The sequence below is a fragment of the Nematolebias whitei genome, chromosome 17 (genome assembly GCF_014905685.2).
Source record: "Nematolebias whitei isolate Nwh7 chromosome 17, NemWhi1, whole genome shotgun sequence".
In the NCBI taxonomy this organism is placed as follows: Eukaryota; Metazoa; Chordata; class Actinopteri; order Cyprinodontiformes; family Rivulidae; genus Nematolebias; species Nematolebias whitei.
Window position 1 is genome coordinate 9006007 of NC_056514.1, and position 27328 is coordinate 9033334.

Genomic DNA, 27328 nt, shown 5'->3' on the forward strand with positions numbered 1-27328 from the left:
AAGTGTTTACAGTGACTTCATTAGCAGCCAGTCCTCTGATGATAGCAAAGCTTTAAAAAAAGACATCAACAACAAGGTTAAGTATGGCCAAGCTACTATTTTGGTTGACACAAGTCTCCCTGTTTACTCTAGGAGCATGGGAACGGACATCTGAACTGTATTTCCTGAACTTGCGATCTTCGTTATTAAATCTTGCTACCAAAAATTCAGTCTGAACGCTGCATGTGCTGAGTGGTTTCCAACATTTTCTCAAAATGAATACTTCCAGGACCTTTTTATTTCATCTGGTGGTGTGTTTTGGTTCATGCAACTGTAAGCCTCTCAGTAATGACGTTCAAATAATCGAGGATCTGGAGAAATCGTACAAGCTGTCAGAGGACCTTCTGGCAGAAGAAGACACCAAGTCCAGAGTAGAAAACCTTGTGGGAAGTTTAAAGGAAGGTTTTTTAAGGCAACTCAACCTGTCAACTGTTCCACAGGAGCGCAGCAGGATCTCCCCCCCACAGATCATGGTGGACCTGTACAACAAGTATGTCTCGGACAGTTCGACATTGCCCCAGTATGATGTAATACGAAGCTTCATGGTTCAAGGTACAAAAAAAATTTAATTAGTCTTAAGTGGAGTCATGATTTATTGAGTGTCTTAGAACAGAGACTCTTCACAGGTGATTAAAAAACAGTGTAAGCTATTTCAGAAATGCCTTTAATTTGAATTGTTCTAGCGTTTCCTCATGCATGCTTCAGTGCCTTCTGACCTGCTCAAGATAATTCAGTGAAACTTGATACATGTTTGTACCATGACTGGCCAGTGTCACATAACCTTTTCATCACCCCAGCTCTGAGGTCAAGGTCACAAATCAAGATCAGTTTTTTTCAAACAAGGTTTTTGCTTGTCTGGGCTATAGCTTCTGATCTGTTCAAGATAATTTAAAGAAACTTGGTGCACCCTTAGGTGTAGTCTTGAAGTTTTTCATCAATCCCACTCTGAGGTCAGGATCTGCTTGCTTTTGCTTTTCAGACTGTAAGTTCTGTGCCTTTTCGATTTATTTACTAAACTTGATACAACTGAGTGTTAGCACTGAATGAAATGTCATGACCTTGTGTGGCCTTTTACTTTCTGGTTTTAATCATTCAATTATTTTTTGTCAATCCCATAATTCAAGAATGCATATGCTGATATTTTGCATGAAGAGCTGATGATAGTTAGTAATCCTTCTTTTCAACTTGATTCTTGAATATTGCTGCAATGCATTATTGTACCTGTGATGGTGCTGGTGGGGCAGAGATGCAGTAATGCTTAAGAATTCACACATACAGTACAAAACAAAAGAAACATTACATGTGTTTTCAGAACAGAAGTTTATCCATTTTAAAATGTGTTCATTCTTTGAAGAGTAGTGATAGCAGTAGTATGAAATTAAAAAACAACAAAACAACAACAAAAATATAGTTATTGTGCTTTATAAATTTAACAGCAGATGCCGTGAGTAATAGATGACATGATGTCAAGGTGGATTCACCTTGACATCATTACTGCAGTGTTCCTAGCACAACATGCTATGAACACTGCAGTCCAAAGTTGACAAGGACGTGCAAATGAAAAAACAACAGCTTGCAAATGTTTTTGGCATATTACAGAGTCATGATTTATGAAAAAAATGCTGCTCATAATTCATATTGCTTTGAGATAATTGGCCCATTGTTATGGATTGCTGTATAAGTTTGTCGACGGGCTTAGAGTGGACTGTATGTGGTCCTTTTGTCCAGTTTGGTCCTGGCTGCATGTAGATTAGACAGTAGTTTGTCAGTTCGTTCGGACAAAAACAATTTTTGTAGCTGAAGTTGTTCAAAAGCTACAACTAAGATATTATTGTGCATAACTTTTACACAGACCACTTCAAAATGACAAATATCCATTTATGTATTTGTAACTTGGATAAAATTTGCCTTTTACTATAATTAGGTAAAAAGTTGGCTAAAAATCCTAAAATTTGTGGGCTGGAACCACAATTAAAAACATTTAGATTTTTGCAATGCAATCAAAAAAGACAACATATGATGGCTAAAGTAACTCGTTTTTTCTTTTTTCTTTAACAGATATTCTTACTATAATAAATGGCACTAAATCACAACACAGGCTGCAGTTCAATGGCAGTATTCCCAACCATGAGAAGATTACCACTGCTGAACTCCAGCTCCTCTTCTTGCAGGATGCCCGATCAGAGGTCACCTCCGAGAGTTTTAAAGTCCCAGTTAAAGTTTATAAGGTTGATGGCAACAATTTCACATCTCCAACACAAAGTTTGTATAGCAAGGAGATTGTGGTCTCACAGAGCACATGGGTGACGTTTGATGTGACTACTTCAGTTCAAAGCTGGTTGAAGTTGGGCCACGGAGTGACTGTTTTTGATGTAGTCATGGATATGAAAGACTGCAGTGCTTCTGATAGAGGAGAGGAGAAAGTCAGCTGCTTCAACATGAGTTTATCTATTGGAGATAATACTTCGGCCATTTTAATAGTCTACTCGAATGACTTCAGCAGCAAAAGGAGAGAGGCAAAAAAGGAACTAAAAGAGATGATGCTTCATGAAGAAGAAACCTTTCTTCAGATGGGGGAGGATTTGAACAGAGGAAATCAACCTCCAAATGAGATGCCTGACACTCGGTATTTAAGGAGAATGAAAAGGAAGGCAGAACTGGAATACTGCCACCGAACCTCACTCAAAGTCAACTTTAAAGACATTGGCTGGGATAGCTGGATTGTAGCACCTCCAGAATATGATGCCTTTGAATGTCGAGGAGTGTGTTACCACCCGCTGACCGATGAATCAACCCCATCAAAGCACGCCCTCATCCAGGCTCTGATGAACCTCAGAGATCCCAAGAAGGCCAACATGGCATGCTGCGTCCCCATAAAACTGGACCCTATAACAGTCATGTATCAGGAGAATGGGCGCCTCACTATAAGATACCTTTATGAAGAGATGAAAGTGGCAGAGTGTGGCTGCAGGTAGTCAGGGTGAACTGTGCTCAATAAGAGAAACAAAAATGGGTCAAAATTTTACTTTTATTCAGTTTAGGCTTAAAACATGCTAGGAACACTGCAGTCCATAATTGAAAGCCTAAATTTTTCCTTTCTCAGTCGAAGAATAATTTTCTTTAAGCATTTTTTCCTATTGTCTTTATAATGACAACATTTGCAGTCATTTGTACTTTGTAATTTTTCAACTGGAATTATTTTTTCTATGTTTTGAACTTTTGATATAAAACGGCATTATAGCTAAATAAATTAAGGTGAACTGTGAAATCTTTATATCAAGCAAAATGAACAACACAAAACACATCAAATTTATCATTTCAGGAGCAACAATGTGTTCCTTGGCCCATCTTTACCTCTCCAAATATTAAAATAAATAAATAAATTATCTGTTTGCATTGTCCACATGAACACAGGTTTTGGTGAGAAAAACTTAAGATTTTCAATGGTGATTTCCAAAAGTTTGGGTGTGTCCTTGTTGACATCATTTACAATAAATGTAGACAATACAAGGTTTTCAGTAGCATAGAAGCCTATTTTAGACATGCCTACTAATATTATGTATCCTAAGAATAAATATTAGAGTGGTTTTCACAAACTTTTTAACTCCACTTATGCTCATGCTAACTTTATACTGTACATGCTATCTATGTACAATACTTGTACTAACTATATAAATGCTAACTATCCACATGCTAAAGCTAACTATAGGCTATGCATCTTAACTACATACATGTCAACAATATACTGTATATTGTAATGTATACTGTATAGTAACAATTTACATCCTAACAAAATACATGCTAACTTACTCACAATCCAAAAACTGGAATTGAAAAGATTCATAAACATTAAATAAAAAGAGAAAATATCTTGTTTCAACTTTTTTTTTAGTTCTTCTGCATGTGAAAAGTGCAAAAGAAAAAAATCTGTTTTTGTATGGTATCTGATGTTAATTTGATGTAGACATGTTTTAGATGGCAGTTCCAAAACATCCTTAAGCTAGGCTATCAAAAAAGCCAATGTCTGTAACGTTACTAAATCAGTATCATTTATCTGCATGATTTTATTATCTCGTTTGTTGGCTTCACAATTGTTTATTAGCGGTCTTTGTGCAAATCAGCAAATATTGTTCTCTTAAGCATAATTTTGACCAACCAGCTATTAGGCATGTTTAAATTGTCTGAATCAGGCTCCTCTGAAACAATCTATTTCTCTTTTTTTTTTTTTTCCCCCCCCTTGTCCTGTCCGGCATTGTGACACTTAGGGTGCATTCACACCAGACCTGTTTAGTCCGCTTTAATCGAACTCTAGCTCGTTTTCCTTGAAAGTCCGGCTCGTTTAGGGAGGTGTGAATGCGCCATCGAACAAAAGCCCCCCACCCACCCACAGCCCCCCACAGCCCAGACCCCCAGCCAAGCACCAGACCCCCTCGGTTTAAGTCTATTTTATACACATATAAAGTATAAAAAGCAGCGCCGGGCCACAGAGTCACCATTCACATCAGTGTCTTTCACAAAATGGCACCGAGCAGAGTCTTTGGACAAACTTTCTTCAGAACTCAAAGTTTGTTTTCTCAGTCATCCAGGTATATAACAACAAAAAAGGTTGAATCGTGTTTTTGAAACCATTAGTGAAAAGGCCAGACTTCAGGGGTATCTGAGGCAGGCTTGAAACACAAGAGTCAGGGTGGCTTCTGGGTAATACCAGATGTCTAGGCCTCAGACTGACGAAGCCTCTTGGATGAGGGGCGAAACGTTTCTTTTTAACAAAAAAACGAAGTCCAGATGACATGATTCAACCTTTTTTGTTGTTTTTCTTCAGAACTGTTCACACCTCCAGGAAGTTGTTTGTCATAGCAACGAACTAAGGGGGAATCCCTATACTCACCATGTGACCAGCTTTCAGCCAATAAACCCTCACTCTAACACATCTGAACAATGATGCTTTGTATGTTGTATTTGAGATAGGCATAGTAGTTCCTCAATACTTTGCAGTTCAACTTTAGCGGACTCGCTCTTTCGTGGGTTTTTAACGTAGGATTGTACACAACACACGATTGGCTGATTGATGGAAGGTGACAAACCTGAGCATTGTGCTGAGGGGTTAACTGGCTGATTGATGGAAGGTGACAAACCTGAGCATTGTGCTGAGGGGTTAACTGGCCATCGTGTGCACCGAGACATTTCCAGGTGGCCTGTCCCGCTCAGTGATCACCGAGGGGGGCCCTCTTTTCTCTTTCTGAGGCTGTCTGTCACAGCAGAGCAGAGACACACAACAGGCGGGTGCACAACCTGTTATGTGTCTCTGCTCCGCCGTAAGAGACAGCCCCAGAATGAGAAAGAAAGAGACAGGGTGGGGTCCATCCCCCCTCCATCGCCATCGCCCAGGTATCCCCATTGAAGTGGACACCCGAGCGAGCGGCATGGACCAGCCATCCAAAACAATCAAGCGCAACCCAAACCAAGCCACTGGTCCAGCCCCTTGACAACCACCAAGCGGGCCAGGCCACCGGGAAATGTCCTGAAGCTCCAGATGGCCAGCCCACCCCCAGGATTGACTCAGTAACTGTAGCATCAGTCCATCTGCTCTCTTTCACTGTGCTCTTTTAGAGCATTTAGAGACTGTAGAACATTATTCAGAACATTGCAAGAGTGTGGGAAGGGTTTATAAAGGGTTATAAAGGGCACTTATACGTATACAGGGTTTATAAATATACTTGGCTGCCACCAAGGACCAGGAGGCTGATATTGAGGAATATGCTATGACTGTATCAAGCAACATTCAGAAATGCATGGAAGATGTCCCTGCAAAAAAACACATCATAGTTAGGGGAAATGAGAAACCGTGGATTACTGCAGAGGTGCGAGCCCTTCTGAGATCAAAAGACCCCACTTCCAAATCTGGAGACACAACTATCCTTAGAACAGCAAGGCCAGGCTAAACAAAGCAGTCAGACTGACTAAAAGGGTTTATGGACACAAAATCCAAGACCATTTTCAGGACCACATGAACAACAGGAGACTTTGGAAGGGAATTAAACCTTTTACAGACTATAAGATCACACCCCATTCCTGTGATGGGAACATTGACTTCCTGAACCAACTTAATAACTATTTTGGATGGTTTGAGGCCCTTAACAACATGCTTGCGGTGAAGGCCACTCCATAACAGGAGGAACAGGTACTTTGTCTTGACCCAGCTGAGGTTCGCCATACCCATACTTTCTGTGCAGTCTAAAGAGAGCACACCTCAGCCCATCAATCCTCACTACCTTCTACAGCGGCACCATTGAGAGTGTGCTTATCAGCAGCATCTCTCTGTGGTTTGAGAGCAGCAGAGCCTCAGATAGAAAGGCACTGGGGACAGTGGTAAGGTCAGCTGAAAAAAAATTTTTGGGGTCACGTTGCCACCCATTGGGGACCTGGCAAAACAACGCTACCTGTCGAAGGCAACAAGAATCGCCAGGGACCCCTCACACCCCTGTCATGGACTGTTCTCTCTCTTACCCTCAGGCAGAAGATACCACAGCCTGTCATGCAGAACAATAAGGTTCTGTGACAGCTTCTACCCAACCGCCATTAGACTTTTGAATCACTCCAAATAATCCAAGACTATAATATTATTTTATCTACCTGTTATGTGATTGGTTGCACATATTATTCCTGATACATTTCTTGGACAGATTGCGAAGGTTTTGCACTTATACGTATACAGCCTCCCCTTTTGTGATCTGGTTTTTATTCTATTTTATTCTATATTATTATTTTATTCTTCTTTTTTATACTCTAGTTTATCCAGATGGGTTCTGTTTGTGACCAAATATGCATTTTAATTTTGTTCTGCAGTGCATCTCTGATGTTATGTTGAAAGGCAATAAAGATAATAATAAGATCGTGACTAAGATGAGCAGAAACATTGCTATAATCTGGCATAATGCACATTTTATGTCTTTGGAAATAAGAAAATTAGTTATACAATCTTTAGTTCTTTGTCAACTTCAATATTGTTCAGCTGTTTGGTCAAGTGCTTCAAAAAAACATCTGGATAAACTGCAGGTAGTTCAAAATAAAGCTGCAAGGCTAGTACTCGGATGTCATTTTAGAACAAGCATCGATTTCATGCATCATTGCCTGTCATGGATGAAAGTTGGTGACAAACTAGCATGCAGCCTTCTTCTCTCTTTACACAAAATCTGGACTTTACATAAACCTTTTAGCCTTTTATCACAGTTACCCACCTGCAATAGACATGCTTTTAATACTAGACGAGCCTCTATTGTTACTTTTACATTACCTCTGCTTAGGACTAATGCTCTCAAAAGAACAGCTGTGTATTGAGCTATTTCTTATTGGAACATGCTGCCTTCTGTAATTACATTAATTGCCAATCATGTTAATTTTAAAAATAGTACAGTATTTTGTCATTTTATAATGCTTATAAAATGTTGTTATTGAGACGGTTGGTTCGAATTTTTATGTTGTGAATTTGTCTTTATCTTAGGTATTTTATTATATCTTTTTGTATGTTTGTAAAAGCTTGATTTAATTGCAATGTTTTAAGTGTGGACCCCAGGAAGAATAGTCTCTACTACGGTAGAAACTAATGGGGATCCTTAAATAAACAAATTAAGAAAAAGTTGATTTATTTCAGTCATTCCGGTCAAAAACTGAAACTTGTATATTCTTACATTACACACAGACTGATATATTTCAAATGTTAATTTCTTTTAATGTTGATGATTATAATTGACAAATAATTAAAACCCCAAATTCAGTATCTCAGTAAATTAGAATATTGTGAAAAGGTTCCATATTGAAGGCACCTGGTGTCACACTCTAATCAGCTAATTAACTCAAAACACCTGCAAAGGCCTTTAAATAGTCTCAGTCTAGTTCTGTAGGTTACACAATCATGGGGAAGACTGCTGACTTGACAGTTGTCCAAAAGACGACCATTGACACCTTGCACAAGGAGGGCAAGACACAAAAGGTCATTGCTAAAGAGGATGGCTGTTCATAGAGCTGTGTGTCCAAGCACATTAATAGAGAGGTGAAAGGAAGGAAATGATGTGGTAGAAAAAGAGTACAAGCAATAGGGATAACCACACCTTGGAGAAGATGGTGAAACAAAACTCATTCCAAAATGTGGGGGAGATTCAAAAAGAGTGGACTGCAGCTGAAATCAGTGCTTCAAGGACAACCACGCACAGACGTATGCAATACATGGGTTTCAGCTGTCGCATTCTTTGTGTCAAGCCACTCTTGAACAAGAGACACAGTCAGAAGCATCTCACCTGGGCTAAAGACAAAAAGGACTGGACTGCTCCTGAGTGGCCCAAAGTTATGCTCTCTGATTAAAGTAAATGTTGCATTTCCTTTTGAAATCAAGGTCCCAGAGTCTGGATGAAGAGAGTAGAGGCACAGATTCCACGTTGCTTGAGGTCCAGTGTCAAGTTTCCACAGGCAGTGATGGTTTGGGGTGCCATGTCATCTGCTGGTGTTGGTCCACTGTGTTTTCTGAGGTCCAAAGTCAACACAGCCATCTACCAGGATGTTTTAGAGCACTTCATACTTCCTGCTGCTGACCAACTTTATGGAGATGCACATTTCATTTTTCAACAGGACATGGCACCTGCACACAGTGCCAAAGCTACTAGTACCTGGTTTAAGAACCATGGTATCCCTGTTCTTAATTGGCCAACAAACTCACCTGAACTTAACCACATAGAAAATCTATGAGGTATTGAGAAGAGCAAGATGTGATACACCAGACCCAACAATTCAGAAGAGCTGAAGGCCACTATCAGAGCAACCTGGACTCTCATAACATCTGAGCAGTGACACAGACTGATCGACTCAATGTCACGCCGCATTGTTGCTGTAATCCAGCAAAAGGAGCAACAACTAAGTATTGATGCTGTACATGCTCATACTTTTCATGTTCATACTTTTCATGTTCATACTTTCCAGTTGGCCAACATTTCTAAAAATCCTTTTTTTATTGGTCTTATTTAAGACCAATAAAAAAAGGATTTGTAGAATATACTATAATATACTTTAATATTCTAATTTTCTGAGATACTGAATTTGGGGTTTTCATTAGTTGTCAGTTATAATCATCAACATTAAAAGAAATATACATTTGAAATATACAGGTCCTTCTCAAAAAATTAGCATATTGTGATAAAGGTCATTATTTTCCATAATGTAATGATAAAAATGAAACTTTCATATATTTCAGATTCATTGCACACCAACTGAAATATTTCAGGTCTTTAATTGTTTTAATACTGATGATTATGGCATACAGCTCATGAAAACCCAAAATGCCTGTCCCAAAAAATTAGCATATTTCATCCCACCAATGAAAGACAAGTGTTTTTAATACAAAAAACACCAAACTTCAAAATAATCATGTTCAGTTATGCACTCAATACTTGGTCAGGAATCCTTTTGCATGAATGACTGCTTCAATGCTGCGTGGCATGGAGGCAATCAGCCTGTGGCACTGCTGAGGTGTTATGGAGGCCCAGGATGCTTCGATAGCGGCCTTAAGCTCATCCAGAGTGTTGGGTCTTGTGTCTCTCAACTTTCTCTTCACAATATCCCACAGGTTCTCTATGGGGTTCAGGTCAGGAGAGTTGGCAGGCCAATTGAGCACAGTAATACCATGGTCAGTAAACCATTTACCAGTGGTTTTGGCACTGTGAGCAGGTGCCAGGTCGTGCTGAAAAATGAAATCTTCATCTCCATAAAGCTTTTCAGCAGATGGAAGCATGAAGTGCTCCAAAATCTCCTGATAGCTAGCTGCATTGACCCTGCGCTTGATAAATCACAGTGGACCAACACCAGCAGATGACATGACACCCCAGTGACTGTTGAAACTTGACACTGGACCTCAAGCAATGTGAATTCTGTGTCTCCTCTCTTCCTCCAGACTCTGGGACCTTGATTTCCAAAGCAAATGCAAAATTTACTGTAATCAGAGAACATAACTTTGGACCACTCAGCAGCAGTCCCAGGTGAGATGCTTCTGACGCAGTCTCTTGTTCAAAAGTGGCTTGACCTGGGGAATGCGGCACCTGTAGCCCATTTCCTGCACACGCCTGTGCACGGTGGCTCTGGATGTTTCTACTCCAGACTCAGTCCACTGCTTCCGCAGGTCCCCCAAGGTCTGGAATCGGCCCTTCTCCACAATCCTCCTCAGGGTCCGGTCACCTCTTCTCGTTGTGCAGCGTTTTCTGCCACACTTTTCTCTTCCCACAGACTTCCTGCTGAGGTGCCTTGATACAGCACTCTGGGAACAGCCTATTCGTTCAGCAATTTCTTTCTGTGTCTTACCCTCTTGCTTGAGGGTGTCAATGATGGCCTTCTGGGCAGCAGTCAGGTCGGCAGTCTTACCCATGATTGCGGTTTTGAGTAATGAACAAGACTGGGAGTTTTTAAAAGCCTCAGGAATCTTTTGCAGGTGTTTAGAGTTACGTCGTTGATTCAGATGGTTAGGTTAATAGCTTGTTTAGAGAACCTTTTCATGATATGCTAATTTTTTGGGACAGGCATTTTGAGTTTTCATGAGCTGTATGCCATAATCATCAGTATTAAAACAATTAAAGACCTGAAATATTTCAGTTGGTGTGCAATGAATCTGAAATATATGAAAGTTTCATTTTTATCATTACATTATGGAAAATAATTACCTTTATCACAATATGCAAATTTTTTGAGAAGGACCTGTATCAGTCTGTGTGTAATGAATTAATATAATATACAAGTTTGACTTTTTGAATGGAATTAATGAAATAAATCAATTTTTTCATGACATTCTAATTTTATGACCAGCACCTGTATATGCATTGACCACCATCTGGTTCTACCATTGCACCTGGTAGTGAATAAATTTTCTCCTTTCACGTGCCAGGCTCTGTGACGTTGCACAGTCATAGACAAAAAAAAAAAAAAAAACTCCCTTTGTTCTTACACAATGTATCTCTTACCCAATCGAACATCTTGCACCCAAAACATTAAGGCTTGCTTGCATTCCCTGTTAAATTGTAGTCCTGTGAAATACTCAAACATTCACCATTCAAATCCATCAGCGACGGGAGACATCAGTGTACTGCATGCAATAATTACAACTGAAGTTTATTGGGCTCAATGGGATTAACCTGTATAAATAAAGGTTGAATGAATTAACATTATATTCATATATTTGTTTGTTGTGAATTTCTTTGGTTTCTCTAGTGATAACACTGCAAATGTATTATTTGTACCTGTCATGTGGAATCCCTGTTTTGTTAGAGTATATTTTTATTTTCACTTCTTTTCAGGCCTGTAGGTAGGTAGAACTTTTCTGTTGTCTAACAGCTCAATGTACCTGCAGAGGGGGCACTTTCCAAACAAACTAAACTGATCTCACCAAGAGCTATTAACTGTGTACAGTCAGGCTGTTGCATTAACATAACAGATGATTGTTCTTTAACCTTGCAGGAATGATCTGGACAAACATGAGTTCAGTTTGTTTTCACAATATTCTGGTTTAGATTTTATTTCCATCTTTCTTTTTAAAAATGCATTAAAGTCATCAGTTTACTTGGTTACATATGTTTAAGCTGCCTTCAGGCCCAGGCCTCCTTTGAAAAAGAGACCATTGAACTCAATGGTATTTGCCTGCTTAAATAAATGTTCAATAAATAAAACTCATTTGACACTACTGTGACTCGAATTTACACATTCTGGGAAAAAAGGACTGATCTACGAGTAATGTGTGATTATTTCTTACCACATTTGACTCCAGAAGGTGGAGGCAATATCTTCGTATGTGCACGTGTGTGTTCACTTGTCCACATCATTAGTAAAAACTTCTCACTGAGCAGGGGTACAGGAGGACAGAGGATGGGAAGGAGCAGCAGCCACCACTTTAAAATAGCCAGTAACTGGTTATATAGTAATATTTACTGTCATATCTCTGTGCTAATTTTTATTCATTTTAATTTTATTAACATTTATTTATTTATTTTACTTTCCATTATTTATACTTACTGTCCCTTTTTTTATTTATTTTTTTTATCTACCACCCGTACAATGATGCTGGAATTTTAATTTCCTTAAAGGAATCTTCCCAAGGGATCAATAAAGTTTTATCTACTCTAATCTAATCTAAACAGATTAAATTATTTGATGTACATCTACAATTGATTAACTTTTGAAGTCAGCCCAATTCAAGCTAATCAACCATAGCTTATACAGTGGTGTTTGAATGTTTGTGAACTCTTTATAATTTTTTTATTTCTGCATAAATATGACCTAAAACATCACTAGATTTTCACACAAGTCCTAAAAGTAGATAAAGAGAACCCAGTTAAACAAATGAGACAAATTATTATACTTGATCATTTATTTATTGACCTGTCCAGGGTGTACCCGGCCCATGAAGTTGCGCAACCAACCCCCCCCCCCCCCACCCCCCCCCCCCCCCCCCCCCCACACACACACACACACCTTCTTCAGATCTAACAAAATTGGTGTCAAATGTTTGTGCTGCTTTATGCAGCAACATTTTTCATTTGTGCCTCTATCATTTTAAAGATATTAATGAAAAAGTTTCCAGAGGTCATCAAAGGTCAATGAAAATCTGTTCATATTGGAACAGTGAATTTCATTTAAAAATGCTTAGATGCTGAACTATGAATATGAATAGATTAATTTTAACATGGATAAAATTCATTTTGAACTAGTACACCTCCAAAAAACAAAACCAATGACCTGTATTTTGTTTTCTGATCACCAGGGGGTGCTATCAAACACACTTCTTATGTACTTGTTGACCTCTGGAAAAATTTATGAATATCTTTAAAATGATGGCTGCACAAACCAGCACAAATGTTTGACACCAATTTTGTTAGATTTTAAGAAGGTGGTCGGGGGGGCAACTTAACTTAGGTCTCGCACAGTGGTGGACATGGGCACCGGCAAACCCCGTGACCCAAAATGGAAGAAGCGGGTAAAAGATAATAGATGGATGGACTACATATTTGTGATGGTAAAAGTATGTGAACCTTTGCTCTCAGTCTCTGGTGTGACCCCAGCATGCAGCAGTAACTTCAACTAAACATTTCTGTAACTGTTGGTCAGTCCTGATCACCTTGGAGGACTTTTCTCCATTCCTCTGTACAGAACATCTTCAACTCTGGATGATGGTGGTTTCCTCACATTAACTGCTGCTTCAGGTCCTTCCACAACATCTGGATTAGATTAAGGTCAGGACTTTGACTTGTCCGTTCCAAAACATGAACTTTATTCTTCTTGAACATTCTTTGGTAGAACTACTTGTGTGTTTAGGGTCATTGTGTTGCTGCATGACCCACCTTCTCTTAGATCCAGTTCACAAACAGATGTTCTAACATCTTCCTTTAGAATTCTCTGATATAATTCAGAATTCATTGTTCCATCAATGATGACAAGCCATCCTGGTCCAGATGTATCAAGACAGGCCCAAACCATGATACTACCTCCACCATGTTCCACAGATGGGATCAGGTTCTTCTGCAGGAATGCAGTTTTCTTTCTCCAAACATAACTCTTTTCATTTAAACCAAAAAGTTTATTTTGGTCTCATCGTCCACAAAACATTCATCCAACAGTCTTCTGTCTTGTCCACGTGATCTTTATCAAACCGCAGATGAGCAGCCATGTTGTTTTTGAAGAGCAGTGTGTTTCTCCTTCAACCTGCCATGAACCATTGTTGTTCAGAGTTCTCCTGATGGTGGACTCATGAACATCGACATGAGTCAATGTGAGAGAGACCTTCAGTTGTTAGAAGTTACCCTGAGGTCCTCTGTGACCTCACAGACTATTCCACACCTTGGAGTGATCTTTGATGGTCCACCACTCCTGGGGAGGGTAACAATGCTCTTGAAGTTCCTCCATTTGTTCACAATCTGTGTGACTGTGGATTGGTGGAGTCCAAACTCTTTACAGATGTTTTGTAACATTTTCCAGCCTGATGAGCATCAACAACTCTTTTTCTGAGCTCCTCAGAAATCTCCTTTGTTCCTTCATGATCCACTTCCACAAACATGTTTAGAAGAGCAGACTTTGATAGATCCTGTTCTTTAAATCAAACAGGGTGTCAAACCTGATCATCTTCTACTGATTGAAAACACCTGACTCTAATTTCACCTTCAGATTATCTAATAATCCTAGAGGTTCACATACTTTTACCATCACAAATATGTAATATTGAATTCCTCAATAAATAAATGAACAAGTTTAATATTTTGTCTCATTTGTTTAACTGGGTTCTCTATTTTTAGGACTGCTGTGAACATCTGATGATGCTGATTTATGCAGAAATCTAGAACATTTCAAAGGGTTCACAAACTTTCAAGCACCAATGTACCAAAAATGTCTATAACTGCCACTTTTTAGATTCTGAGCTAACTTTTATGTGGTAGTTGAATGGAAATCACAACATAATCTACAAGTTATTGTGAATTATGCAAGACTTACATAAAATGGCTGCACCTTCATTTTTTATCTTAATACATATATTTATGATTATTATAGTCAAAACTCTGGCATGAAAGGCAGCAGGAGATTTCTGTTCCTTCAAACAATACTAGGCCTTTAATTTCCTTCTGGATTTTTCCAAGTTATAAAACGTTGTTTAATCCGGCACAAGAGACCTTTAACACCTGACCAGACTACGTTACGTAAATACCACAATTTCTGCCAAAACTCTTTTGCTGTTACATCAATATTTCATACTTGTCTTACAGAAATCCTTGGGGTAATACTATTAGACGTTTTGTGGAGTAAATCCTCTTATGAATGTGTTAACAAAAACCTTGCTGCCAAAGCAGCTCCAGTTGTCAAAGAACCTCTTTGGAGAACGAGGTTTGGCTCCACTTGAAGTCCACAGACTTTTTGTCTGATAAAACGATCAAAAATGGCAACAATTCATCTTTTGGTGGCATCTCTACTAATTTTAGCAAATGTTTCTTTTTTGGAAGCATCATTTTCACCCAGCCTTATTGTGGATCTGGCAAAAATCGTCATGGACAGTTACTGCTCTCCAGAGAAGCTGGTGGGGATGAAGGAGGCTATTGAAGCAGCTTCAAGCAACACCAAAGTCCTTAACATCCCAGACAGTGAATCGTTGGCCAGTGTCTTGAGCGGTGGAGTCCAAACCACAATCAGTGATCCTCGCCTGAGGGTCACCTATGAGCCAAACTACGTTCCAGCTGTTCTTCCACAGATCCCTTCCCTGCCTCCTGACCAGCTTGTTGCTGTTCTCCAGACATCCATGAAGCTAGACATTTTGGATGGCAACATTGGCTACTTGAGGATTGATAACATCCTCGGAGAAGAGGCTGCTGACAAGGTTGGCCCTTTGCTTGTCGACCTAGTCTGGAATAAAATCTTACCCACCTCTGCTCTAATATTTGATCTACGTTACACCAGCAGAGGGGATATTTCAGGTATCTCCTACATTGTGTCTTACTTCACCAAAGCTGAGCCTCTGATTCACATTGACACCATTTACGACCGACTCTCAAACACCACCACTAAGCTCTTTTCATTGCCCACCCTGCTGGGACAGAGATACAGCCTACACAAGCCCCTGATCATCCTCACAAGTAAAAATACAAAGGGCATTGCTGAAGATGTTGCATACTGCCTTCAGAACTTGAAGAGGGCAACCATTGTGGGCGAGAAGACAGCTGGAGGTTCAATTAAACTTAGTAAATTCAAAGTGGGTGACACTGACTTCTATGTTACTGTACCTACTGCCAAGTCCATCAACCCCATTACAGGCTCCAGCTGGGAGCTCATGGGAGTAACCCCAAATGTGGTTGTTAATGCAGAAGACGCTCTTGCTACCGCTATCAAGATTATCCACCTACGTACCCTAGTTCCAGCCATCGTTGAGGAATCAGCCACCCTGATTTTGAACAACTATGCCTTCAAAAATGCTGGGGAAAATGTGGCAAAGAAGCTGAAAGAACTTCTAGCAAATGGTGAGTTCAGCATGGTTGTCTCCACAAAAGATCTGGAGACAAAGCTGTCTGCCGAACTTCAAAAAATTTCTGGAGATAAATTCCTGAAGACCACCAGAAACATCACATCCCTGCCAACAATGGTAAGTTGATCCAGTAACATTTAATTTTAGAGTGTAAACAATATGTGTGATCGCTACAGTTTGTTTTCTTTCTTTGTTTTCCCCCTTAAAATTAAAGGTTTTATTTCACTGGGCTGCAAGTGGGCTAAGTTGGCATTTCAAAATTGTGAGAAAATAGGCAAATCTTTAACTGAAGTCTCAGTAAAATTAAAGTGTTTTTCAAACCATTTCTGAAAATTGTTGGTTACGTACTGTAACCCCAGATTCTATGAATATAGGCGTAGCCCTTTAAGAGCTGTTGCTGGTGGGTTTTATCTCTAAGGCGCTCAGCGCTGCACTGAAAACTTTTGTCCACGCCCACCTGCTGTGTGGGCCTCTCCCCCGGTCTGTATAAATTACGGTGAGACCAGGAATCGGCTACCAAATAGCTTTTTTCTTCAGCCATTTAGGAACCAGTGAGGCCCCGCGCTTAAAGGGCTACGCCTATACTCATAGAATCTGGGGTTACAGTACGTAACCAATGTTCTATTTCATATAGGCTTCGCCATTTAAGGCTGTCGCTGGTGGGTTAAAGGCGAAGCAGGATGTAGTCTATGCCTCACTGGGTCCATTCAGACACAACATGAAGCACCTGCTTGCACAAAATAAATTTCATCACTCAGCCTTCTGTGTGCGTAATTACGCGCTGCGTAATTGCGTGCTCCATGTGCAGGAGCACACTGGAGAAAATCTCTGGTGAGGAAAAGGGCTGAGATAGCAGATCTGCTGCTTTGAATAGGAACAACGGAGGATACAAATTGTAGCAGTGTAACGATGAACAGAGCAGACCAACAGCTCCACAGGATGAACCGATTAATAACGATAAAATCAGCAGTCATGAACTTGTGACTGATAATAAATATCTCACATTGCGACTGCATGCAGGCAGGTGTGAGCTCAAAAGTGAAGCTCCATGAAACAAATAATAATCATTCTGTCAGAACCCTGAGAACAGAATGGGTCATGGAGAAAGTAGAAACATCACGTAGATAAAAACGAATAATTGAATATGATGATGACCAGGCAGCCGCCATACAAATATCCTCCACTGTCATCCCTCCATGCAGAGCCATGGAGGATGAAAACCCTCTGGTGGAATGCGCCGAGATTCTCTGGAGGATAGAGTCCAGATGAACTGTAAGCTTCAGAAATAGCCTCACACAACCAGTGTGAGAGGCGCTGGGTGGGTAGAGGACGTCCTGAAGAGCTGTCCCAGTAATACACCAACATACGCTGAAAACGGCGCAGTGCAGTCGTGTGCACCACGTAACATGAAAAAATGCGCGCATAGGACAGAAGGAGGTGAGATGTTGCTTCCTCCTTAGAATTATGAGGAAGAGGATAAAAACCCATCCAAGGTTATCACTCTCAATCAGAGTGAGCTTGTGATGCTTTTCAGAGCAGGGTTAAAACGCAGTACAACTGAACTGCTGTCAGCTTGAATTCTGAGACATGAGGGAGCAACAGAGAGAGCAGACAATCATTCACTCTCTTTGCCAACGTCAGAGCTAACAGCAGGGCAGTTTTAAATGACAGAAATTTAAGTAAAACCTGATCTAAAGGCTCACAAGGAGCTTTGATCAGAGCATGCAAGACCATCAATAGGTCTCACTGTGGAGCTAGTGGACGTGACACCGGTCTGTGTCTCCGTAAACCTTTCAGGAAGCGCTTCATCAAGGGGCGATTAAAAACTGTTCTGTCACCGAAACCTTGTGACAGGGAGAAATAGCTGCAGCATAAGTCTTAATTGTGCTGAACACTAGATCCCTGTTCGCTGCTGCAGAAAGGACAGAATGCCACCTAGTGGACATGAGATGGCCTCTACACCTTTCTCCGTGCACCAACACTGAGAAAAGCTGTCCACTTGATGTGTACAACGTTGTGGTGAAAGCAGCTTGTGCGCCCTGAACATATGCACCACATGCTGTAGGAGGCCCATCTTTTCTAAACGGATCTGTTCAGCAGACAGACCCAAAGATGCTGACCTATTTCTGGGTAAATCCTGATCGCTCTTCCTGCCTGGAGGAGAGTGCCCCCTCAAAACAGTTTCCACAGCTGACCCGATATCAGTCGCTGCAGATTCGGGAACCACGGAGCGCATATGCATTCAGGAGCTATGAGGATGACTGACAGTTCTTCCTCCCGGACCCGGTCCAGGGTCCGTGATATCAGCAGGACTGAAGGGAATGCATAAAGGAGCATTTTTTGGCCACGGGCTGTAAGCGAAGGCATCCACTCCTAACGGTGGGTCGTCTCGTGGGCTCAGTGAAAACCATAATTAGCAATGGGCGTTCTCCCTTGTGGCTTACAGATCCACTGCTGCTCGACCAAAAACTGCTCCAAAAAAACGAGAAAAACAGCTCGGGATGGAGGCTCTAGTCTCTGTGGCGGGGACCGCCCCTCGACATGATATCCGCTCGCCTGTTCAGGAACGCTGGGAAAGTACACTGCTCTGATGGAGAGCAGGTTCCTGTGCAGCCAACACAACAGCTGTTTCGCGATGCATAACAGTTGGGCTGAGCGCACACCTCCCTGACGGTGTATGTAAGCTGTCGTCATTTGTTGTCTGTGTGGATCAGAACATGCTGATCCCGCAGCAGGGGCAAAATGCTGAATCACGTTTCAGACCGTGAAAAAAACATTCTAGCACATTTATGTGAAGCGACATGTGGTCCAGCCACTGTGATCCCACTGCTTGGGACAGACACATTCCTCCCAGCTTGACAGGAACGCGTCTGTGAAAAGTGAGACGTGTGACGTAGGTCTGCTATTGGGAACTCCCTCTGACAGAATGAGGAGGTTTCCCCAGTGATTCAGAAATTTCTCACGGAGGGGGGCACAAAGATAATCCACCTCTTCTGGCGCACAGGATCTATGCGCAGGCGGGCGAACCATCTCTGAAGGCGTCTCATGTGAAGTAGGTCCAACGGAACCACAATGTGGGCCGCTGACATCTTCCCAGGAGTCGCATGACAGGTAGAACTGTCACTATGGTACAGGGTTTAACACGGCGGAGCCGGGTTTGACACAGTGGAGCTGAGCTGACAGAGCTTCGGCTCTCAGCTGTGATAAATGGCCCTCAATGTAGTTGAGTTAGCTCCACTTCCAGATAAACAATCATCTTGGACGGACAAACAGAAGTTTTTTCCAGTTTATAGAAACCCCAGGTTAGCAGGTGTAACACTAGTGTTTTGGTCTATGTGACAGCTTTCTAACTGGACCGAGCTAATAAGAGCCGATCGTCCAGATAAAAGGATTTCTCATTCCTGCCACGTGTAACGACTGCAAAGCTGTCTCCACGCATTTCGAGAACGTGCGTGGGGTGTTTCAGGATGATGAAAATGTGAAATATGCACTCTTCAGATCTATGGAGGTAAAAACCAGTCGTTCTGGTGAAGTCCAGCAGCTGTTGGGAGCTCTGAAAAACACATTTTTCGTCAGAAATTCCTGAACTTCTGACTGGAGAGATGAGCTCTGTTCTGGAGAAGACAGAACCGTCTCTATAATCCCTCTGAAATGGTGGGGGTTGAGTTGCGAACTGTAGCGTGTAACCCCTTCTGATCAGATAGTCCATCCATCTGTCCAGGGAACACACTCGCTGCCACTCTGAGAAGTGCTCGGAGAGTGGGCACGCATTCGTGTTTTGTCATGTTTCTCATGAAAGTCAACCATACTAAAAAATCCTTACTGCCATCACTTGCTCCGGAGGTTCTCTAGGGGAACCCAATGGGGGCTCCGACAGAAAAAAGGCTGTATGTGTGCCTCTGTGCTGGGCCCAGGCTGCGGTCTCACATAGAGATGAGGTGAGTCGGCGCGCACCGAAGGAGGTGTGAGCGCTTCTGAGTGAGACGCCGTTTCGGTGGAGGCTGCAGCTGTCGTGGAGAAACGTGTTTACCCCCGCTGCGCTGTGAGTGGGCAGAAAAACAGCAGAAATTAAAAATAGGCTCTGGCTGAGAGACGAGGAATTTTACCAGACTCGGTCTGCTGAAAAAACATCATTTTAGCTGATGTGGCAGACGAGTGTTGTGATATTTATTGAACTGCAGTGCCTTTTAAAACGCTGTTTAGAGGTTACTCGCTCGATCTGTTTGGGGAATGTGTGAAGAGAGGCAGCTGAGAGATCAGCTGATCTGACAGACTCAGATGAAAAAACTTTCAGAGGTGTTTCTGTTTTATATCAAAACATACATCATCAAAAAAACACATACCTTCCCCTCAAGGATCTGTTACCTGGTGGAGGGGGCCGGCGGAGGAGTGGGGCGTGAAATCGCTGCCACAACTGTGGAGCACCTCTGGTGCCGTTGCTGGCCAAGGCGGTCCCTCCAGCGGCCAGAGGGGCAGATGGACTGTGATGTCACCAGACGATGTACAGCCTCTGAGACCTCCTCGGACCTCTGCGATTCCTCAAGGATGGTCCTGAAGTTGGCCCCGAACAGCGCCTCTGGGGTGATGGGGCCCTCCAGCAGGTCTTTCTGCAGCCTCTCGGACACGGATGGCGAGAGGCGGAGCCAAGTGATCCTCTGGATCATGGTCATCCAGGCGGTGATGCGGGACAGGCAAATCACAGAGGTTGCACATGTTTAAGCTGACATCAGCAGCTTTACAGAGAGAGCTCTTTGTCTCCTCCAGCAGGTCTGCTTCTTCAAGCCTCTTCGAGATGCCAGCAGGGCAACATTGTTGTTTGCTGCGGCCATCTGGGATGATCACTGGTGAGCTCGGTTAGAGACCTTGTCACCCTCTGGTCATGCTTCCCTGGAGGGACAGGTTGCTGGTCCATCCTGGAAGTGTTTTCTCCCAAGTGCCACCCGCCAGGCTTGGCTCGGGGCAAATATTCTGCCTGCTCCAAGGCTGCTCGTCTGCTTCTCCTCGGGGAGGAAGAGCTCACCGGGACGGGTTGAGGTTGGCGTGGCGGAGACCCAGGCAGCTTTAGCAAAGGTTGTGCCGGTCAAAGCTGGACAACTTTCCTTCTTTGTTCTTCTGACAGTGCTAGCTAGCTGGCTGAAGAAAAAATGGGAGCCGATTCCCGGTCTCTCAGTAATTTATATGGACCGGGGGAGAGGCCCACACAGCAGGTGGGCGTGGACTCAAGTTTTCAGTGCAGCACTGAGCGCCTTGGGGATAAAACCCACCAGCGACAGCTCTTAAAGGGCGAAGCCTATACGAAATAGAACGCAGCTTTACATTTGCATGACTTACAAAAGTGTAAGCCTTATGCATTATTTTATTGCTTATCATACCTGCCTTAGCTTGATTTGGGTACCAACTGTACATTTAAGATTTAATGAATTGCAGTAGGCTTTTAAAATGAATATTACTATATTTAGACCAGTTGATTTAAATTTTATAAACAGTGGAGTTTTTAGTAATGAACATGCTTTCAGCCAAGAGAGATCCTTGCAGGTGTCACATACAGCTCTTGAGTTGGGCTGGAGGTTCTCATAATCAATTTGTGACTATTTTGCACAAATTATTTTAAAATAATGTTTTTTGAATGTATGCAAAACACAAGTGACAATTCTTCATGCCTCACATGAGGAAATTGAGAACTTTTGCAAACATTTCAAGACATATTGAACACTCCTTGGTGAATGCAGTTCACCAACTAGTCATGAACAGTTGCAGCCCAGTGAAATATGGGCTTAAGTCAAACGTTCTGGATAGGGAAAATAATAAAATGTTTAAAATTTTCATTGGAATTTTTTAACCTAAAATGCATTTTCCTAAAGAAAGTCAGTACCAAATTAGTAACAGCTTCAAATAAATAAAATCAGTTTTAGGGAAACAGAATGTAAAACATACAATTTTTGAAGCAAATAAGAAAACATGTATAAATTTTGTCTACATTCCATGTTGTGCTTGCATTGTAAATTCTAAAGTGGTGCTCATTTTACAGCATTTTTCTCCAGAGATGTACACTGATCTGATCAAAGTCTCTTTCCACACTGATGTATTTGAAAACAACATTGGCTACCTGCGTTTTGACATGTTCGGAGACTTTGAGGAGGTCAAACCAATTGCCCAGATTATTGTTGAGAACGTCTGGAAGAAAGTTGTCAACACAAATGCTATGATCATTGACCTCAGGTGAGTAATATGATGCATGGTGTATGGTCATTTTGACAAATAAAAGTCCCATTCATGCTGATGAAAATCATAGATCCACATCTAAAGATAGATTCATGGGGTTTTATTTATTGTATACATCAATACATTAGAAATTATTACCAGTTCAAAAATTATTTTTGTATTTGTATGAAATATTTGTATTTTTGCCACCATTAAGGAAGATGTCATCAGTAATATATAGTTTTTTTTAATTATTTCAACCGTTGCGATGCTTCTTTTTTTGCCTTCTTTTGATTTGACTTGCAGGAAGAACCTTGGAGGATCAACAACAGCCATTGCAGGTTTCTGCTCCTACTTCTTTGATGGGGACAAGCAGATTCTGTTGGACAAGCTCTATGAGAGACCATCTGGTACCACTACTGAGCTACTAACCCTGTCAGAGCTTACTGGTAAAGCCTCTTAATGTTGGCCACTTTCTTAAAATCTAAAGCCAAAGTCTGCATATTGATAGACATATGATGTAACCCCAGAAGTTGAAGCCAGAAAGAGACCAATGTTTCCTATCATTTGGTTCCAGCACAAACTTTAAGTCTTGCGTCTTTACTTTTGTAAATTTACTTAGTTCTTAACTTGCTGCTGTATGTTAAAATATTAAATTTCAAGCAGTGAGTCATATTTTAGAATCAATATTATAAATCTGATACTCATTGAAAACTGTAAATTATCCCTAGATGTGATTGACAGTGTAAATAGTCGGTTGTTTTGTTTGGGCCTGTAATGGACTTGCGACCTGTCCAGGGTGTATCACACCTCTCGCACAGAGATTTCTGGATATGGGCACCAGCAACCCTTGTGATACAGAAAGGAAAAAGGAGGTAATAATAATGGATGGATAGATGAATAGATATATGGACAAATTAAACTATTACTCTGATCTGTCGACAAGGGAGAGGGAAGGTACTGGAAGAGAGGGTGTGTCCCAGGGACCATCTTAGCACCAACATAACTGGGTTTTTTTTCCACTTTGGTTTAGCTGTTGGTGGAGAATCAGTTTTGTTTGGTGTTTTCTCAGACTGATGAAGCCCTTTCGACAGAAGGTGAAAGGTCTCAGCACAAAAAAGAAACTGTCCAGATGACCTGACTGAACATTGTTGGATTTTATCCCTGGATTATTGAGCATGGACTTCCTATGCATTCCCAACAATGCAATTTACAGGATCAATATTTGGATAAATCTGCACTTCCCCAGTGTTTCCATAAAGACAACATGGTGGCTCTCATAAAATAAAATTCTGTTTCTTCAATTCCCATCACGAGAAATTAGAGGGCACTTCCCGCTTGTTCTGAAGTTGGGTTGCTGGGGCAGCAGCTTGAGAAGGGAGGCCCAGATATCTTTTTCCACAGCCACATCTTCCAGCTCTTCTGGGAGGACCCCAAGGCATTCCCAATTGCACAAAACAAGTCTTCTGGACAGAAGAGAACCAAAAGCAATCCCATCCTTCTCGTACTTGCTGAAGGATGTATGCACAGGGACCACACTGAAAAGTTTTCCCACATATCCCAGAGAAGGTGTCAAAAATAGATAGCCAAAAGGTTTGCAGTTTGGGACAGGTCGAGAATGTATGCAGGAGCATAGCTGGAGTTTGTTTACAAAGATTACATGTGGGGTCCAGGTTGGCTTTGATTTTGGACAGCTTGTCTTTGGACCAGTGCAGCTGGTGTACTACCTTGAATTAAATTACAGCACGTCCAAGACAGATTGAGGATGAGTAAATGTTTTTAATGATCTTTCGCCAGATTGAGTCTGATATGGATTCCTTCAAGTCCGTTTCCCATTTAAGTTTAAGGGAGTCCATACTGGTCTCATGGTATGAATTGAGCAGTGTATAGATCTTGCTGAGGGCCCTCCCCTATCAGACCTGCATTCCAAAATCTTAACCACAAAATGCTTAGAGGGTAATAAAAGAAAACAATCAGAGTTACCTCACAAAATGTCTCAGCTACAAATATCTGAAAAACTGACTTGAGAATATTAAACTTCTGTACAAATGTAAAAGTAATTTTTTTTTAAACTAATTTCAAAAAGAACAGTGTCTAAGATTTTCTTTTCCATAGAGGTCACAAGCATCATCTCGCTCTTTTGAAGATTAAATTTATAGCCTGATATCAAAGTCCATGCTCAATAATCCATGTATAAAATCCAAAATTTTTCAGTCAGGACATCTGGACCTGACTGAATGTTGTCCAGAATGTTGGATTTTATACCTGGATTATTGAGCATGGAGTTTGCTGTTTTCAACCAGTTTGACAAGACTGTCAACAAGGAAGAGGGCCGGCAATGGAGGAGGGGCGTACCAAAGAGACCATCTAATCACAAGCAGAACTGGTTTGTTCCACTTTGGAGTAAGCTGTTGGAGGAAGAATCAGTTTTGTTGTGTTTCCTTGACTGATGAAGCCTTCCGGATTGAAGGTGAAACGTTTCAGCACAAAAAAAGAAACTGTCCAGATGACCTGACTGAAAAATTTCTTATAAAACTCAGATGGGAAGCCATCTGGTCCAGGGGATTTCCCATTTTGCATATCGTTGATTGCGGAGATTATCTCAGCTGCATAGAACTCCCTCTCCAAATCCCCAGCAGGATCAAGATTCACTGAAGGACGTTTAAGATCTTTTAAAACATTATCAGGTCTGATAAGGGAGCTGATGACTCAGTCATATAGTTTGGTTGGCTGACTGCTGCCATAGATGATGCACCAAGCAGATACCCAGCCCTTTCACCGTGTCTATAGTAACCCTGTCTAGATTTAAAGAATAAATATTCTGCCTGCTGACAAGGTATTAAATTCAGTTAAGAGTAACAAACATTTTTTTCATTAGATCCTGTGATGGGGAGTGGCTATATTCTCTGTCTAATTGTAATATCTCATCTGTTAACTGTCCTAGCCGTACCAAACCCTTTCTTTTTTGTTTGTTTGATTGCACAATAAAAAATTATCTGACCACTCAGGTAGGCCTTTAATGCCTCCCAGACAGTACAAAGTGGCATTCCTGGTGTTCAGTTAACTTCAAGAAAAATGTTAATTTCAGATTTAAGAAATTTGATAGTCTTACTCAGAAAAAAGTAAGGAGATGAATCTCCACGGATAATATACTGAATTTGTGACCGGGATAAGCAGTTTCATAAGTTGACCATGGTCTGAAATGACCATGGCCCCATAGTCACATTCTTTTACCAAAAGCAGAGTTCATTTATCAAGAAAAAAAAAGTCAATTCAGGAGTACGTCTTGTGAAGTGGGGAGAAAAATTAGTAGGATCTTAAAATAGGATTATGGAAGTACCACGCATCAGCCACGCCATAAGAGTCAAGGAATGAATTGACTGAGTGAGCGGACTTAGTCAGAGTAGTTTTTCCCATCAAACTACAATCAAGAGATGAAAGCACACAATTTGTGTCACCACCAATTATAAGGTTATGTGTTGACATATTTGGTATGTTTGAAAAAAGGTTATAAAAAATGTAGAGTCATCATGGGAGCATATAATGAAACCAAGATCACTGGCAGTGTATACAACTTCCCCACCACTATAACATACCGCCCAACAGTATCAGCATGCACACTCAAGGCTGTAAACTGTACCTGCTTGCCAACCATAATAGCTACCCTTCTTGATTTTTATTTCAGCTATTCCCTCTGTCTGGGGTCACCACATTGAACTAAGTCGCACAAAGACTTAGCAATTATTTTTACGCCGGACGCCCTTCCTGATGCAACCACAGATCATGAGCTACCACAGCCCTCTGTATTGAGCAGAGCTGCCATCTAGAGCAACCGGAGGAGCAGATGGTGGGGGTTAAGGACCTTGCTCAAGGGCCCAGAGTGGGGCAAATGAGGGTAGAGACAGGTGTGGGTGCTTCACCTATCCCACCCACATTTTGATGTTGTCAGTACTGGGAGTTGAACCAGCAATCTTCCGATCACAGGACCACCTTCTCTAACCTCTGTGCCACGACTCTTCAAATAGCTACCCCGCTTGATCGGGACTGAAAATTGGATTGAAACACCTGACCAGACCATTTTTTAAACAAACTTTCCACTGTCTGCAGAACACACGTGGGTCTCCTGTAAATAGACGATATCAGTGTTCATCCACTTCAAGAGTGACATAATTTTTTGATACGCCATATTGTTTTACAATCTTAGTGTTTAGCGTGTTAAGCTTAATCTTAAAACACATTTGTACTCACTGGCTTTTAATACAACATGAAAGTTGACCTTTTATTTATCTATTTATTCACTGCCTCTTTTATTGGTTTTATTTTATGTTTTTATCTCATTTTAGATTATATTTTATTCTTCTATGTTTTATGATCTCCTGTTTTGTACTGACTTCTCAATATTTATATTATGGGCAGCACTTTGGCCAGTGACAGTTGTTTTTAAATGTGCTATATGAATAAATTTGATTTGATTTTAAAGTCCTTGTATATAAAAAATACATACTTGGCCAAATAAACATGGTTTTAATTCCACTATTTTTCCAAACTGAGGTTGTTCAAAGAGCTACTTACAAAATTCTGATTTATCCCTTTAATGTTTGTTAGCTTTAGAATCCCTCATCATATTTTTTTTTTCCAGGCACAAGATATGGCTCCAGGAAAAGTCTGATCATCTTAACCAGCAAAGCTACTTCAGGTGCTGCTGAAGAGTTCATTTACATTATGAAAAAACTGGGCCGTGCTATGATAGTTGGAGAGAACACTGCCGGGGCTTCCCACCCACCAAAGGTGTTTCATGTTGGCCAGAGTGACATCTTTCTCAGCATCCCCACAGTCTGTTCAGATACTGCAACAGGGCCAGCCTGGGAGGGGACTGGTATCACACCTCATATTCCCACATCAAGTGATGCTGCCCTCGAAGTTGCAAAGGGCATCCTCAACAAGCACATCACAGGCCAAGAATAAACAGCTGAACAAGTCAAACGAGATCTAAAAAAGTTAAATCTGGTCCTCTGGACAGAGGACCAGATTTAACTTTTTTAGATTTTTCTACCTGGATTATTG

The 27328-nt window shown here is 41.2% G+C and overlaps 2 protein-coding genes across 2 annotated transcripts; both read left to right on the plus strand.

Moving 5' to 3' along the window:
* Window positions 1-254: 254 nt before the first annotated feature.
* On the plus strand, window positions 255-3014 carry gdf2 (growth differentiation factor 2). Its single transcript, XM_037691030.1, has 2 exons — window positions 255-591; window positions 2098-3014. Exons 1-2 carry the CDS (start codon window positions 255-257, stop codon window positions 3012-3014), a joined length of 1254 nt encoding a protein of 417 aa, XP_037546958.1.
* Window positions 3015-14980: 11966 nt separating this feature from the next.
* On the plus strand, window positions 14981-27285 carry rbp3 (retinol binding protein 3). Its single transcript, XM_037690733.1, has 4 exons — window positions 14981-16180; window positions 22092-22282; window positions 22571-22713; window positions 26904-27285. Exons 1-4 carry the CDS (start codon window positions 14987-14989, stop codon window positions 27227-27229), a joined length of 1854 nt encoding a protein of 617 aa, XP_037546661.1. The 5' UTR covers window positions 14981-14986; the 3' UTR covers window positions 27230-27285.
* The last annotated feature ends 43 nt before the right edge of the window (window positions 27286-27328 follow it).

Bases quoted from the DNA above. Each gene is read 5' to 3' on its own strand.
- rbp3 (XM_037690733.1), top strand. From the start codon at position 14,987: ATGGCAACAATTCATCTTTTGGTGGCATCTCTACTAATTTTAGCAAAT. The intron at 22,283-22,570 runs GTGAGTAATATG...TTTGACTTGCAG, and splicing joins GCTATGATCATTGACCTCAG to GAAGAACCTTGGAGGATCAA. The intron at 22,714-26,903 runs GTAAAGCCTCTT...TTTTTTTTCCAG, and splicing joins AACCCTGTCAGAGCTTACTG to GCACAAGATATGGCTCCAGG.
- gdf2 (XM_037691030.1), top strand. From the start codon at position 255: ATGAATACTTCCAGGACCTTTTTATTTCATCTGGTGGTGTGTTTTGGT. The intron at 592-2,097 runs GTACAAAAAAAA...TTTCTTTAACAG, and splicing joins ACGAAGCTTCATGGTTCAAG to ATATTCTTACTATAATAAAT.